This window comes from Camelus dromedarius, chromosome 33 (genome assembly GCF_036321535.1).
Source record: "Camelus dromedarius isolate mCamDro1 chromosome 33, mCamDro1.pat, whole genome shotgun sequence".
Lineage (NCBI taxonomy): Eukaryota > Metazoa > Chordata > Mammalia > Artiodactyla > Camelidae > Camelus > Camelus dromedarius.
The window spans coordinates 5,425,012-5,441,296 of record NC_087468.1 but is presented as its reverse complement, the minus strand read 5'-3'; the positions used below and the strand labels follow the sequence as shown (position 1 = coordinate 5,441,296).

Below are 16,285 nucleotides of genomic sequence, written 5' to 3'. Positions count from 1 at the left end.
ATCCCTCTTACTTCAGTCCCTTGCATGGCTCATAACTCTCTGTGTTAAACTTCCTCTGCTCAAATGACTGTGTGGTTCCTCTGTCCTGTCTGGACCAAGACTAACACACATGTAAAAATACTGTGCACATATTTTAAATGCTTAATATTTGTGATGCTTCTCTTTCACTTTTTGACATAGATATTAAGCATCCCCTGCCCGCTCACAGATAACTTTGTAACTATTTCAGTCTAACTTGTTTGATTATCTCCAAATGTAAATAGAGAACCTGTTATTTTGTCAGTTGGCTCCCAGTATCTTCCATCTTTCCCAAGGCAAGAGATTAAAGAAACATTTTTATAAGATTAAAATGCACCTTTAAAATACTGGGGAGGTGGAGTGGCAGGTTTGAATAGTGGACTAAAGACAAGATGGAAAATTCTCCTGTGTTTAAAAAATGGAGGATAAAATCATCAGAAGAATATGACAAAGAAGCAAAAGGTGACCCTGGTAAAAGAAAAATCATAAACACAGGGAAAAAATATTTACTGTTATAACCTTCAAGACTCTTTCTCTCGCTCACTCTGTGGAAGACCTCATTCTGCCTCGTGGACTTAAATTCCTTCTACATGGTGCTGTCTCCCAAATTGGTGTCTCAGATCTCAACACTGAATTCCTGAACTGTCCATCCAACTGCCTACTCCATATCTCTACTCCTGTGCTTAATATACAGTTGATCCCACGTGCAAAAGAGTGAAACCGGACCACTGTCTAACACCATACACAAAATCAATTCACAACGGAATAAAGACCTTAATTGAATGTAAGACTGGAAACCACAAAACTCCTGAAAGAAAATACAGGTGGTGAGCTCGTTGACATCAGTCTTGGCAATGATTTTTTGGATTTGACACCAGAAGTAAAAATAAACAAGTGGGATGACATCAAATAAAAAGCTTGGGCACAGCAAAGGAAACCACCAATGTAAGAAAAAGGCAACCTAATGGGAGAAGATATTTGCAAATCATATATCCGGTAAGGGGTTAATATTCAATGTATGTGAAAAACTCATACAACTCAATAGGGGGAATAAAATCAAGTAATCTGATTAAAAATGGACAGAAGATCATAATAGATATTTTTTCCCAAAGAATATGTACAGATGGCCAACAGGTACATGAAAAGATGCTCAACATCAAATCATCAGAGAAGCACAAATCAAAACCACAAGGAGATATCACCTCACACCCATCAGAATGACTATATCAAAAAGACAAGAAATAAATGCTGGTGAGGATGTGGAGAGAAGGGAAACCCAGCTCACTGTTGGTGGAAATGTAAATTGATGCAGTGACTATAGAAAACAGTATGGAGAGTCCTTGAAAAATTAAAAATAGAACTATCATATGACCCAGTAATTCCACTTCTGGGTATTTATCTGAAGAAAAATGTTAAGTCAAAAAGATATATTCACCCTATGTTCATTGCAGCATTATTCACAGTAGCTAAGATACAGAAACAACCTTTATGTCCATCAATGGATGACTGGGATAAAGAAAATGCAATAGATAGATAGATAGATAGATAGATAGATAGATAGATAGATATAATGGAATATTATTCATCAATAAACAAAGGAAATCTTGCCATTGGCAACAACATGGATATACATTTAAGGCATCATGCTAAGTGAAATAAGTCAGATGGAGAAGACAAATACCATATGATCTCACTTATATGTCAACTCTAAAAAATAAAAAATAATTTAAAAGCCAAGCTCACAGATACAGAGAACAGATTGGTGGTTGCCTGAGATGGGGGATAAGAGCTGGGCAAAATGGGTGAAGGTGGTCAAAAGCTACAAACTTGGCAGGTATAAAATAAACAAGTCCTGGGGATGTGATGTACAGTGTGGTGACTCAAGTTAATAATACTGCATTACATGTTTGAAAGTTAATAAGACAGTACACCTTAAAATTTCTGATTACAGGAAAAAAATTTGTCTGTATGGTGATGGATGTTAACTAGACTTACTGTGGTCATTTTGCAAGATACACAAATCTTGAATCATTATGTTGTACATTTGAAACTAATATAATGTTAAATGTCAGTTATACCACATTTAAAAAAGAAAATTTTAACAAAACTCTTAAAAGACTCATTCATGAAAACACTACTGAGAGAAATTTTAAAAGACCTAATAGGCATGCATACCATTTCTATGAATCGAAAAGCTCAATACCATTAAGCTATCAGTTCTTCTGAAATTGATCTATAGAGTCCAAGCAATTTCAGTCACAAACTAACAAAAAGATTCTAAGTTTTACATGAAAATACAATTACCCTGGAAGCATTGAAAAATAAAGTCATAAGGAAGCACTAGACCTGTAGCCACAGAGCGTTTGATAATGCATTCAAAATAAGGTTTACAACAGAGAAGAGACAGACCTTTGGAACAAAATACAGAGTTCCAAATTCACATTGAAATTTAAACTGTGATAATGGTAGCATTTCAAGTCAGTGGCGAAAATGTGTATCATTCAATGCAAGACAGTCAAATCCCTGGCTAACACTTGAACAAAATAAAGCTGAAGTCTTACCTCAGTCCCCCCATTAAAATGAACTTCTTTTTTTGTTTGTTTTGTTTGGTTTTGTTTTTAAAACAACTTTACTGTGATATAATTCCTGTACAGTAAACTACACGTATTTCAGACGTACAATTTGATGAATTTTAATAGCTGTATACACCTGTGAAACCACAGCCACAATCAAGATACCTAACATTTTCATCACTCCCCAATGAATCAACAATTTAAAGATAGAAAAAAAACCAGAGTTGGGGAGTTCATTTATTTATAAGCTCAGAATAAAGAAGTCCTTGCAAAGCAGAACACAAAACCAGAAACCATAAAGGAAAATATTGACAACTTTGAACACATAAATATTTATATAGTTTTCTTTCAGATGAGAAATGCCCCAAACACAGTCAAAAGACAAATGACAAAGTGGAGAAACAATCCTGAAATATTTGATAACAAAGAGCTAGTTTTATTCATTGTGAAGAGCTCACAAAAACAATAGGAAAAAAAGATGAGCGCCCCAACGGGAAAATGGGCGATATGTATGAATAGGCAGATGAGAGACAGCCACAAATTTACAAAAGGACATCTGCTCTGTCTTAGATATAAAGGACTTCTTTTCCAGACAAGGTATGTTCCCCGTCTCAGACTGATAAGTATCACAAGGTAAGCAGCACCAGGTGTGGGAGGGGTTTGGGGAGGCAGGCACTCTCTCATCCCACAGTGCAGTGCATCCCTTTCTTGGAGAAGAATTTGGCTGTGTCTATCAAAATTGCAAACATACATTCCCCTGCCCTGTAGTTCATAGTGCAGACCTGGTCACAAAATTTTTCGAAGCAAGGTTCCTGGGGATGGGAACCCGTGTTTCAGCAAAGTTTACTTTTCTCCCCTAGAACATGTTTTGTTTTGTTTTGTTTTTAAATACAGACTAAAATTACAGCCCTGTCTGTTTCTGGGAGGTGGATTTCACTCCAGTGCATTTTTCCTTCTCACATGGGAAGGAAGGAGGAAGCCAGGGGAGGTCCAAACAAGCCCACTCCACGCAGCCGGACACCTGCTTGCCCGCGCTCCTCTCCTCGGGAAAGTAAACAACTCTAATCCTCCTGTGCTTGCACATAAATGAGCTTATTTCCACCAAGGATGAAATCATGCGAAGGCCTCCAGGAGGCAGGGAGTCAGGCCTTCCCCACACACACGTCTATTGTGGGGAGAAACAAATGATTCCTGCAGGTGTTGGAGCAGTAAACCGATACGCCCCGAAAGGTGCGTCTGCTGAAAGGGGCGTGGGGCAGCCTGGCCCTGTGACCAGTTCTGTCCCCAAGGACAACACGTCTGTGATCATATCTGCCAGAAAGCACATTCGCCAAACCACTGCGGAAACCTGCAGTCTGGGGTGGGGGTGCAGCCCGAGGGTAGAGCGCGTGCTTAACCAGCGCGAGGTCCTGGTTCAATCCCCAGTCCCTCCGCCACGTAAATAAATAAGTAGATAAATAAACCTAACTCCTCCCCACAAAAAGAAATTTTTTAAAAACCCTGTAATCCAGAACATGTCTATAAAATGGATGCCTTTCAGTATCACTCCAAGGTGAGCTCGTGAGCCGTGACTTGAGAGCAGACAAGCTTCTGGGCTGTTACTGCCGTTGGCACCCCGCCTCCTGCAAACTGCTTTCCAACAGCAGCCAGCCTGCGCTCTGCCCAGCATGGTGCAAGCCCTCCAAAGGGGCCCTATCAATGTAGAACAAAACCCAAAGTTGCGTCCAGTCCCAAAGCCCGCTTGACCATTCGGACCTTGCCCAGTCATCACACTGGGAGGTTCCTGTTGGTCCAGCCCTGGGTCTTAGGACGCGCGGCCCCTCTGCTCCCATTGGCTGCTTTCTTCACCTCCTCCTCCAGCCCCGAGCCTTTATGTATAGTCTGCGCCTGACCCACCTTAAGCAGGTCCTGTTCCAAGGGAACAAGTTTCAGGATCAGTGTCAGAGCTGCTTCCCCGGTCTCCTCGTCTGGAACACGTCTGACATCCTCGGAGGAAGAGCCGAAGCAGGCGAAGCAGTCAGGCTCAGCAAACAGGATTGGAGGGCAAGGTGCGCGAACCACCCGCCTGGGGCCGTGAGTACCGCCTGGGGCCCTCCCAGCTTGGCCAGCATAGCCTGGTCGGGGAGAACACAGCAGGCGGCCAGCGGGGAAAGAGATAGCCCCTCGCTCCAGCTCACACAGGGAAAGCATTTTTCTCAAAGCTATGAAGGAGGAAAACCACTTTTCTGCCCTCATCCTGAACTTTCCCAGAGCCTCTGTCCATGGGTCCCAGGGCAGCCTTTCTGGACGGGGTGGGGGCAACCTTTCCTCCAAGTTCACGTAGGTTCCCCTGAGCAAACTGGCAGGTCCACTCTCCCTGCAGGTGGGAGACAGGCCACCTCCATGGAGTAGGGTGCCCTGCCCAGGTGTGTCCTCCAGGGAATAGGGCCGGGGTGTCCATAGTGGGGCCCAGACCACCAAGCTCTCTGCCCAGGGTGTCACCCCAGGACAGGTGGCCCTGCCTCCAACTTTGCTGCAGGTTGTTTTGGAAAAAACGGATGGACTGACAGCAGATTCCAGGCCCAGGCGGGAAGCCCACAGAGCCAGGGGCCAGGGCTCGGGTCCGGGTGACCAAAGGCCTTCCTAGTCTTTCTTTTGGCTGCAGAAAGGGTTCCATCCCCTGACCTGTCACCCCAGGATGGGCTCAGCCGGCTGCCAGGGACACTGAGCTCTGGTTCTAGATTCACACCAGGTCCAGCCCAGGGGTCCAAGGACCCAGGGAGCAGAGTCAGGAGAGAAGGAGGCTGAGGTGGTGGTTTAAGAACAGTAACAAAGTCATCAGACCAGCCCTGGAGGCAGACTAGGCCACGGCTTTCACAATCCAAGCTAAAACGAGTTCATTGGTTTATAGGTTTCCAGAGCAATTGCTCAAGTACCACTGTTTCTCTACGCCATTGAAATTGTTTTTTACTAAACTGAGTATGTTTCTAATATCTCTTAATTGAAGAAAGAACTTGTTTTTTAGGGAAATGCTCTTTGTTTTTTGATTCAGTGTGAGAACTTTAAAAAGTTTAAAACGTGTACGTAGGGAGGTCCTTTCTGCCAACTTACAGTATAAAAATGTCTTATACTTAACCAACACAGCCAGCTTGATTTGTGAAACAAGGAAATAAAGGCTTACTTCTCCAAAAACAAACAAACAAAAAAGTTTTACTTAAGCCAAAACTAATAGGTTAAGGAACTTCCGGGTCCAATACCCAAATCAGATACTTGAAAATCCTCCCAGTACAAACACCAAGAAATTCTAACCACACGAAGCAGACTTTTTTTAGATGTGAGCAGGGCGTGGAGAGGGAGCAGGACACTCAGAGGAAGGGGCTGAGCTCTGACGCCGCCCGCGTTGCAGGGCCGTAGGGTTGGGGGTGGCCACCTCCGTGTTTAAAGCCTGTACAGGTCAAGAGAGGAGACAGGCCCCTGCCCTGAGGGGACGTGGAGCTGGACGGCCCTGCTGCAAACCTGGCCTCTTCCAAGAGCCCTGGGGAAAAGTGATCTCGTGCAGGGAGTGGCCACCCTGGGCTGGAGGAACAAGCCTCCCCTGGGAATTTGCAATCAGACTGCAGACCGAACAACACAACCCACACGGCCCAGCAACCCCCAAGACAATGTGTTAAAGTGAAATTAAATCTTAGGTTAGCCACACCCTGGGCCCCTGCCAGGGCAATCCCAGAACTTCTGCACAGACAGGCTGCTGCCCTGAAACCTTTCCAAGGTCACTGTGCCAACAGGGACCTCCCCTCGCCCCACAAGTTCAGTTAAGCCTCACCTGCTTCTGGAACTTTGCTCTGTAGTGCCACCAGCCCGCCCCCCTCCTGCCCCCTCCCCACTGCTCTCCTGACCCCGGCCACTTCAGCACTGGTTGGCATCCAACCAGCCTATGTGCCGATTCCACTCTGGACATCTGTTGCTCAAAGGTGACTGCGTCTGTGAACTCGGTGGCCCTCTGCCTGATGCCCTGCTCGGCCACCCCCTCCTCCATCACTCAGGCTTCAGACGGGCCACCTCTGACGAGGCAACCCAAAAGACCACTGCCTCGTGCGCCCCTGGCTGCACTTTCCGCCAGGAACTGCAACTCATCAGAAACGTGTTCGTTTCTCCAGGTCTTTACAGCCAGAATTGAGGCGACTCAGAATGCTTCCGGCTCCCACAGCACTCCTGTCTCTCACTTAAGTTAGCATTCAACAAAGCAATGCGTTTCCACTGCATCTCTCCTGACTTTTTCAGGGAATCGTTCTACAAAAAGAAAAGAAATGACTGTTCAAAGCTTTAGAAATGACACGTGCACACCTTTCTTTTAAGCACCTGTCAAGTCAGTCCACGTAGAAAGATGTCCTTGGAGGAAATGAAAGACCTGTGTGTGGATGAGAAATGCCTGCGGCCAGAAACCTCAGAAGTGGGCGGGATCCTCATGACCAAGCTAATGAGCGATAATTGGGACAAAATCTGGAATTTCCAAGCAAGACCAGACGATCTTCTCATCGCAACCTACGTAAAGTCAGGTGGGTTTGAGAAGCTGGCAGTAGGGAGCCACGTTAGCAGAGCTGGGATCCCTGGAAGGGGCCCCAAATTTAATGCCACGGTCACATTTAGCTGTAAGAGAGACTAAACGGTGTAACCTGTGAGCCAGGTAGCCCTGTGCCCAGCTGAAAATTGAAGATTTATTAATTTGAGAAAGAAGGGGAAAGTGGGTACTAACTAGGCAGGAGGCAATCTCCGTCATATCTTACCTTCTACAGAAAAGACTGTACGCGTGGTCGGGCAGGGACAGTATCTGCTTCACCCTTGTGTCTCCCTGCTCCCCTCTGAGTCTGTATTCTTTCACTCAAGCTGTATGTATTAGGTGCAAAGCCCTAATGCGGGTGTGAGGGGCAGAGGGAACAAACAGCCAGAACCTGCCTCTGCAGCATTCTTGGTCCCACATGACGGCAGGTGCGTGGGAAGACCTGGATGATGAGCACAGGGGACCTGGTGCTTGGAGCAGAGGCTCCATCCACCTGGGTGTCACGCAGAGGAGGTGGTACCTGAGCTGACTCTACTCAACGCTAAGCACGTGTGAATTTTACTGAGTGTGTGAGTAACCAAGGAAAGAGAGCTATACAGTGAACGGGAGGGACTGAGGAAAACCGACCCTCTAGGCACAACGTGGACACAGGAGATTGTGGACATGATCCAGAATGACGGGGACTCGCAGAAGTGCCAGCGAGCCAGCACCTTCAACCGGCAGCCTTTCATCGAGTGGGCTCTGCCCCCGCTCATCAAATCAGGTACATGCCCAGTGGGGGGACCCGCGGACTGCAACCCTGTGCGGGCCAGTTCGCTTTGAAAGGAGAATTACTTGTACAGTCAGCCTTCCAGAAAATATTTCCAAAAGGAACAGGGAAAGCTTTTGAAGGAGGTTCAGGTCAACACACTCCTTCACCTGGGAAAAAAGACCCCTCCATGCCTCTCTCGAAATGCGTGAGTGGGTGGCCTCAGGCAGCACGCTGCCCACTCAGGAGTGACCGCAGAGGTCCAGTCCAGCGAGGGCAGGCTGAGGACTCCTGGAAACCACACCCCTGTGTCCGCATGCTTCCCTTTAGGGGGGTCTGTCTTCTGCTCTGTTTGATCTGTAACCTGTGCATCCACCGAGAGTCAAGCTAGATGATACCTAGGACCACTCTTACCAACAGGTGACTTACTTCCCACCAGAGATACTAAGAAATACTGAACACAGCATCCTCGAAGAGCTTGCAATCATTTAGGAATACAGGACAAGTTCTTATAAAGTAAATAGTAGCAAAGAGTAGCTTTTTCTAGAGAGGACAACCCAGTGGTGAAAAGGCACCGATTTGGGAATCAAGCAGTCCAGCTTCAGTTCTGGTTTGCACTCTTATCTGGGTGACCCTGAGCAAGTTGCTAAACCTCTCAAAACCTAACCTTTCTTCACTTGTAAAGTGGTACCTGCTGAAAACCTGTTACTCACTGAGCCAATTATTCCAGCACTACTGGTGGAAAAAGTTACCTTTTCTCCCATCGAATGGCCACAGCCCCTTTCCCAAATCTAATGACCCCATACCTGGGCGCCTTCTGGACCTTCTGCTCTGTCCTTGGCATCACGTGTCCCTCTTTATGCCGGCTCCACACTTTGCGATACAGCAGCTTTATACGTTCAGAAATTAGGTAGAATAAGCTGACGGTTTTTTTCTTTTCAAAATTCCTTTAGCTATTTTAGGATCTTTGCATTTCCATATAAATTTTTGAATCAGGTTGTTAGTTTCCACTGAAGAGGAACCAACCTGCTGACATGTGATTGGGAGTGACCATTGGTCTGGCCCTTCATGGTGACTGTCTCACTTTCCAGCCCTTGGCTGCTGTCTGCAAGGTGCCAGAGGTGGCCGTGGGCTGCTGGAGTGAATTTAGACCCGCGTGTGACTGGCAGGCGCTGGGGCTGGAGGGTGGCCAGGCCCCTCCCTCCCTCCAGAGGGACGCCAGCTCTTCTCCAGTTGCCTTATCCAGCCCTCCGTTCCGGGAGGAGGGACCCCAAAGGGGAAATGTCCCGGTGCACACTGGGTCAGAGTTGTCACCCCTGCCCCCCCCCCACATCCTCCCTGCCCGCACAGGCACACACACCAACAATCAGACCAGGGGCGTTCTGTCGCCAAGGTTGTTTTCAACACATAATTACTATTTCCTTCACCAGAAAGGACAGTAAAGGTGTCACCAGGAGGAAAATACAGATTGTAAAATCGTAATTTTAGGCAAAGCCAAAATGTGGTAATTCTGATTGCAGACGCTTGACCCCCAGCAATGACACTGGAGACGAGCGTGCATTGAGTGGCGGCCTTTTTTCGCAGGGCTGGACCTGGCCAACAAAATGCCGTCTCCGAGGACGCTGAAGACCCACCTGCCTGTTCAGATGCTGCCTCCTTCCTTTTGGAAAGAAAATTCAAAGGTAAGAACAGCCAGCTCTGATCTGTTGGCCAAGCAGTGTCTCCATCTAAGTGGAAACAATTGAAGCTGTTGGAAGACAACCACCCGGGGGGGTGCAGGGCAGACAGCAGCATCAGACCCTGCTCTTTCCCACTCCTCCTTCTGGAGCCGCCTTTCCCTTAAAGCACGATCTCTGGGTGCACCCGGGACTGGATTTCACACAACATCATTCTGATCACCTGCCAACAGAGCCACCACGGGAGGGGCATGAAACAAAGCGCTTGCTTCCTAAGGAAGGCGGCTCCCTCAGAGCGAATCCTCCAAGGAGCAAAGTGCAGGGGTTTCTGTCTAGGGAAGACCCATGAGGGGAACCGTGGAGGGAGACAACGGGGCGTGGAGAGAAATTGGTCTGTGTCCCATGGCTCAGGCTCCAAGGCACAGTCCTACCTCCATGTCCTCCAGTTTTTATTTCCTTTTTTGGTTTTATTTTGACACTTCCACATTCAGATCCTATAAATGCCATGTACACTGAACATGCCAGCGTTTTTTCCTGATATCTGCTTCATCAGTGACTCTTGAAATCAATGAACTATGGAGTATACACCAAATACCAACTTATACACCTGCAGTGACAGGTGTAGCCGCCCAGCAGAGCCATACACCTGTCTCCGCTGGACCATACAACTCCCAGCGGGGAAGCCACGCTGGGGCCCAGCTGCAAACCCTTCCGCCCTCTGGACTGAACGCTTTCCAAGGAAACCACATGGTCAAGTCTGTTTTCCCAAGACACTATCTCCCAGGCACGGTGCTCAGACCCTCTGTCCCGGGTCTCCCTGGCTCTCCACCCCGGATGTGTCTCTGGTCCCCAGACCAGCTGCTGTGGACTTAAGTAGGTTCCCAGAGATCAAAGCACTACCTCATCCCCGACTCGCTTCCCCAAACTCCCACCCTGCTCATTGTGGCCTTGAAAACAGCTTGGCTTACTCCTGCAGACAGATAACTCAGTCTTGATTAGGGACCAGTATGATTTCCAAGTGATGATAGTGTGGATCAGTCAGGAGACACCCTCACACTCGCCTGCCATCAGATTACCAGCTGCCCTTGGTGAGCCAGGCCTTCTAGAGCCGCCACTCTCCGTGGCAGGGCCTCCCTTCGTCTGCTGAGGACGGTGGATTACTTGAGGAGGCTGTCAGAGAGTTGAGTCTGGGCGTTTCCTCCTGTGATGGTGTGCTGAGCAGAACAGGGTCCCCCAGACGCCCGTGAACGTTGCCTGAGGGGCAGATGTGACCAAGTTGAGGCTCCCGAGGTGGGAGGAGTACCTGGATTCTTGGGGTGGCCCTGAAGATCATGATGAGGACCCTTACGAGCGGGAGACAAGAAGGCCAGAGGAGCAAGCTGGGGTGCGACACGTGACACAGACACTGGAGGGCTCTGAGGGCAGAGCCGAGAGCCAAGGAAAGCGGGCAGCCCAGGTTCTAGGACAGCGAGGGAGTGGATTCTCCCCTGGAGGCACCAGAAGGAGCCAGCCCCGGGAAGTCTGGTTTTCAGAATCGTAAGAGAATAGAGCTCTTGTCTTAGCCTCTCCAGCTACGGTCACGCGTTACAACGGCAGCAGGAAGCTCCCAGATGCAGCAGCAGGCACGGGAATTGTAAGCTGGGCATCGCTCATGCACAGCCGTCTGGCTCCAGACTCAAAACAGTTCACCCTGCTCCCCATCCAGCCCGACTTCCCCTCCTCCAGTTACTCTGGTTTGATTTGCAAAAAAGCAATAACCCACATAAGCACTGAGAAATATGTTTACTTGTTAATAAGACCTCGCTGCTGTGTCCTGCTTTTTGGTCCCTGAGTGTGTTTGTGAATATCCGAGAGAAACCCAGCAGGAGGGAAGGGGACAAGGACAGCCACGGCTGGTCTGGGCTCCTGGAGAGGAGCGACTGGGGAAATGCAGCTAGGGCTGCAGGATCTGGGCTGACTGCCCGGAGGAGAACCCAACAGGGAACGGGTGTGGCTGGGCCCACAGTTCTGCTGCACAGCTGGGGCCTGGGGGAGCACGCCTGAGAAACCACCAGTCTGCACCTCCTCCCAACCCCACTGAGGGTGCACGCAGCGGGGCAGGCTGGGCTGGGGGCCGGCTGGGAGAGTGGGAGGGAGGGGGCAGCAGGGCTGAAAGCCAGACCACGAGTCTCCTTTCCCAGGAGAAGAGAAGGCAGGTCACCCGCAGCTCCAGAAGGTAGACCGAGCCCCGCCTCAGGGTCCTGTAGTCTTAGCAGCAGAAGGAATTATCTGCATGGCTGCGGTTCCCTGTGCACAGATAAGGCAGAGGCTCCTCCCATCCTATAACTGAGTTAGATCCCCTGCTCGGGGAAAGCCACGGGGCCCTTCCTTCCACACACTGAAAATGCCACAGAGCCCCTTCAACCTCCAGGGACGTGACGGCCAGGGTGACTGGAGTATTTATCGTGAAAACCGGGACACTTTCAGAGAGAAAGGGGGTGTTCCCAGTGACGGTGCCTCAGCTGTAGATTCAAACTCCACTGGGGAGACCGGAAGAAGTGGGCACAGAAAAGGCACATCCAGTCACTCACCCGGGTGGTCTGAGGTTCTCCTGGTAACGTTGGCTCTGTCCTGAGCAGGCACCTTTTTTGTCTTGTTTTCTCTGTGTCTCCATCCCCTGCCCGGCTGGTTTCAGATCATCTATGTGGCCAGAAATGCCAAGGACTGTCTGGTGTCCTACTACCACTTCTCAAGAATGAATAAACTGATGCCAGACCCTGGCTCCTGGGAGGAGTACGTGGAGATGTTCAAGGCTGGGAAAGGTGCGTACCAGGGAGCTGTGGGGCCACGCCTCCCGCGCGCCCACCTGCTGGCATCAGGAAGGCGGGGCTCTCGCTGAGCGACCGTGTTTATCAAGGTCCTGGAAGGATGCGGATGGGACCCTCAGGTGAGAGTTTAGCTAGGATGCTCCTTGGAAAGCTGTGGCAGGGCGTGAAGGACCCGACAGGTGATGGGACCGGGTTCTGGGCCACTGAGCCCGGGGAGGGAGAGGGCTCCTTGGCAGCTGCTGCAGGCGTGGCTGGGGGACGGTCGGCCACGGCAGCACCATCCTCGCCCTCCTGCTCCTCATGCCTTGTGCTCGCAAAAAAACGAGGACCCTGAGGGCGGAGGAGCCCTCTGACACAGACCAAGAGGTCAACCTCATGGGGGAGGGGGGAGGGAGTGGCTTTGGGGGCCCATGAAGACACCAGTGCACCCCTCTCCCTCCACTGCCACCACAGAGAGTGAAGGGGCCCAGGTGTCTGGTCACTGTGATTCTTCAGAGTGAGATTTCTTTTCAAAATCAGCCTTTTGGGGAGCAGTACTTCTCGCCAAGCGCTGATCTCGGCACCTGGCAGTGAAGCAAGGGGAACACAGACCATGCACCCTGCCCATGAGCGGCCTCTCACGAGGAAGTCAGTTCAAGGGGCAGACAAAAGCCACGGAGCCTAGGGTCCTTCGTATGGTCTCCCAGAGGGTTAAAAATCCCTGTTCCTGCAGGGAATTGCGCCAGGGTCCCTGTTGCCTGGTTGTGCATATTCAACATCCTCTTTTACCTGAGACACCTTGCCCATCTCATAGGGTTCAGGTCAGTGCTCACGCCCCATCTTCCTCTGTCCCTTCAGTGCTGTGGGGCTCCTGGTACAACCACGTGAAGGGATGGTGGGATGCCAAGGACCGGCACCGCATCCTCTACCTCTTCTACGAGGACATGAAGGAGGTGAGGCTGTGCGGCCGCCTTCGCCCGCAGACGGGCCCTGTGCGAGCCCTCTCTCAACAATTCTCTCCAACTCAAGTTTATCCTAAGATGCCGTAACCTTTTTTTTTTTTTTTGGTCTTCTAAATTTTCTCTGCTTAAGCTCACAATTTCCAGAAGCTCCTCCCCCTCAAGAAATATCACATGCCTTTATCATCTGATTAATCCTGACACTTAGGAGCCATGTCTTTCATCTGCAAAATGCACATCACCTCTGTCTGAGTCTCATGAAAGCTTCGTGAGGATGTGTGAGATCGCGTGGTAAAGCGCTCCCTAACCCATCCCACCCCAAACACGGTTGTCCAGACAGAAAGAACGTCCCTAATGGGAAGCCTCGAATTATTTGTTTGATCCTGCAGGACCCCAAGAGGGAAATTCAGAAGATCCTGAAGTTCCTGGAGAAAGATGTCTCAGAGGACATTCTGAATAAAATCATCCATCACACCTCCTTTGACATGATGAGGCAAAACCCGATGGCCAATTACACCAGCCTGCCCAGCAGCATCATGGACCACTCCATCTCCCCATTCATGAGGCGAGGTGCATGGGGCCTGCGCTCTGGGGCTGGGCGGGGTCTGCCCCACCATCTGCATAGACTTTCCAAAGCGTCTCATGCTCCTTCTTGTGGACGCCACTGCGGGACAGTGTCCCCCTCATGCCGGCCCCGCTGGTGAGTGCTCCCCCTCCCAGGGCCCCCGCCAGTCACTGAGATGCTTCCTCATTGCAGGGATGCCCGGGGACTGGAAGAACTACTTCACGGTGGCTCAGAACGAAGCCTTTGAGGCAGACTACGCACAGAAGATGGCAGGGAGCAGCCTGACCTTCCGCACGGAGATCTGAGTAGTGGGGGGCGGCTGGGGACCCCACATGAGGCTTTAGACGTCTGAGCCTCGTGATCAAGGGCGCTTAGAACAGCAACTCCCTTCCTCCTTCCCTAGCTTTGCACACAACCCATAGATGCTACGCCCCAGTGTAGACAAAACGCGATCAAAGCCTGGGTAGAGGCAGACAATTAAATCACACAGTTACCCACGTAGACCTGACCACATGGTGTGTGGATGCAAAATGAACACAGGACTGAGCTCTGTCACTGGTGTCCCCCAGCCCGGCCCCCCACAGATGAGGTTTGAGAAGAGAGTCAGAAAGGAAAGGAACCGGGGACGCAAAGAGCTGAGATGTGGCCCCAGGGAGAACGTGAGAGCGGCCAGTTCTCACCCTGACGACATGGGAACCAGAGCCACCAGGGGCCCGCAGTAGAGACGTGAGCTGAGGGGTTAGGGGTGGATGGAGGAGCTGGTCTAGGACTGAGGGAGACAAGGCCGGGGAAGCAGGGCCGAGAGTGAGAATGACCTTGTATTTCAGGCAGACTTCTGGGGGGGGTTAGGGGGGCTCACGTTAGCCAAGAGAAAATAAAAGGCAGTAAAACACCCAGCACCACGTGCACTTTAACAAAACCTGAGTATCACATCTCTGATACGAAGCCCATGGTATCCTTCTTAAAGAGGCTCTTGGCAACATTGTCAGGGCAGCCAAGCTGTTTAGGTTCGCAGGGAATCGTGTTCTGATCCTTCTTGTTAAAATCTACTCAAGAAAGTACCACCATCATCTACACAAGTTGTGCGAAGGTTGGTGCTTTTTCTTAAATTTTATTTTATCAAAGTGTAGGTGAGTTATAATGTTAGTTTCTGGTGTCCAGCAAAGCAGTTCAGTTCTACAGTGGTCAGTGTTCAGTCTGAAAGGCTGTCAGGAAGGCTGCTCTGTGGGAGGGACTCTGCCCTGGGCCAGCACATCCTCTGACACAGACAACCATGTCCCCCGCCCCGGAACTAAGGCAGCCCCTGTGCACACTCCTTCTCCTTCTAAGGCAAGTGTGCGGATCATTGACCACCTGACGGATAAGCCCAGTGGCATCTCTGCAGAGGGCTGAGTTGCACGGAGGAGCAGGAGGGGGAACCAGCCGGCGTGATTAAACAGCAGACATGCTTCTGCCAGTGAACCCCACGCCTGACATTCTGGGGCTACTTAGCAATCTAGACAGCGAGCACGTAACTCCCTGTGTCCAGCACGGCCTCGGCGTCCAGGGGACCACGGTGATTAAACAGGCAATGTATCTAGTTACAACTAAGCAAAGCTTGTCTTTCTTCTTTTATGAACGGTCCAATTCTTATTGATTTAACTGTGAAAATAAATTGCACTCTTACATTCTCCATAAATTTCAGTCACAGAAAACATGTGTGGATTTCTCTCTTACAAAGCTCTGCTATGTCCTTTTAAAAAATACTCAAAGTATAAAGAGGAAGAATTAGTGGTTTAATTCTTAAACCTTTTGAGGTATCTTCTGTCTCTCAGTTGCTGGGCTCGGCCCACACTGGACTTAAAACTCCATGGCCCCCTCGAGGTCCAGCCCAGAGACCACTGGCTGCCCCTGAGCTCCGGGGGGATGGGGAACATGGTGGCCCCACCAGTGCGGGCCACAGGGAGGGGTCCAGTGGGGACGGGTGGGGGAGAGGTGTTAGCGGGGGGAGGGACAGCGGGGAGCAGGACAGTAGGGAGTGCGGAGGGACAGGCATGCTGGCCTCCTACACGGGGCCCTGCAGACAGTTGGCTGTGACTTCAGTGCATGATCTCACGTGTCCTCCCAGGAACCGAGTGACCAGGGAACTGGCATAAAACACCCCCAGATTCCCCCCAGCCCAGGTCCCAGGAGGATGGAATGTGGTGGAGTCAACCCAGCAGGGAGCTGGCATCAGCCTCGTGCTGATCTTGGGAGGCCTGGGGTCCTGGTTTGGGATTGGCTCACAGAGCAGACCCCGAGCTGAGGATTGAGTGCCCCCATGACAGACTCTCTAGGGAGCGGGGCAGCCGGGTGGAGGGACAGGAAGGGGTGTGGACAGAGCACAGCCCCAACCTGGGCCTGATCGCCAAGGTTCCAGGGTGCCCACCCCCCAGGCATTGGTC

General features: G+C 50.4%; 1 protein-coding gene across 1 annotated transcript; it reads left to right on the top strand.

Annotated features, from left to right (window-relative positions):
- Positions 1-6,954: 6,954 nt before the first annotated feature.
- SULT1C3 (sulfotransferase family 1C member 3) lies at positions 6,955-15,425 on the top strand. The gene is made up of 7 exons (XM_010991879.3): positions 6,955-7,126; positions 7,763-7,891; positions 9,461-9,558; positions 12,227-12,353; positions 13,197-13,291; positions 13,687-13,867; positions 14,055-15,425. Exons 1-7 carry the CDS (start codon positions 6,955-6,957, stop codon positions 14,165-14,167), a joined length of 915 nt encoding a protein of 304 aa, XP_010990181.1. The 3' UTR covers positions 14,168-15,425.
- The last annotated feature ends 860 nt before the right edge of the window (positions 15,426-16,285 follow it).

Excerpts from the sequence above, each read along its gene's own strand:
- SULT1C3 (XM_010991879.3), top strand. The coding sequence starts at position 6,955 with ATGTCCTTGGAGGAAATGAAAGACCTGTGTGTGGATGAGAAATGCCTG. Across the intron at positions 7,892-9,460 it reads GCCCCCGCTCATCAAATCAG|GGCTGGACCTGGCCAACAAA; the intron begins GTACATGCCCAG and ends CTTTTTTCGCAG. Across the intron at positions 13,868-14,054 it reads CTCCCCATTCATGAGGCGAG|GGATGCCCGGGGACTGGAAG; the intron begins GTGCATGGGGCC and ends TCCTCATTGCAG.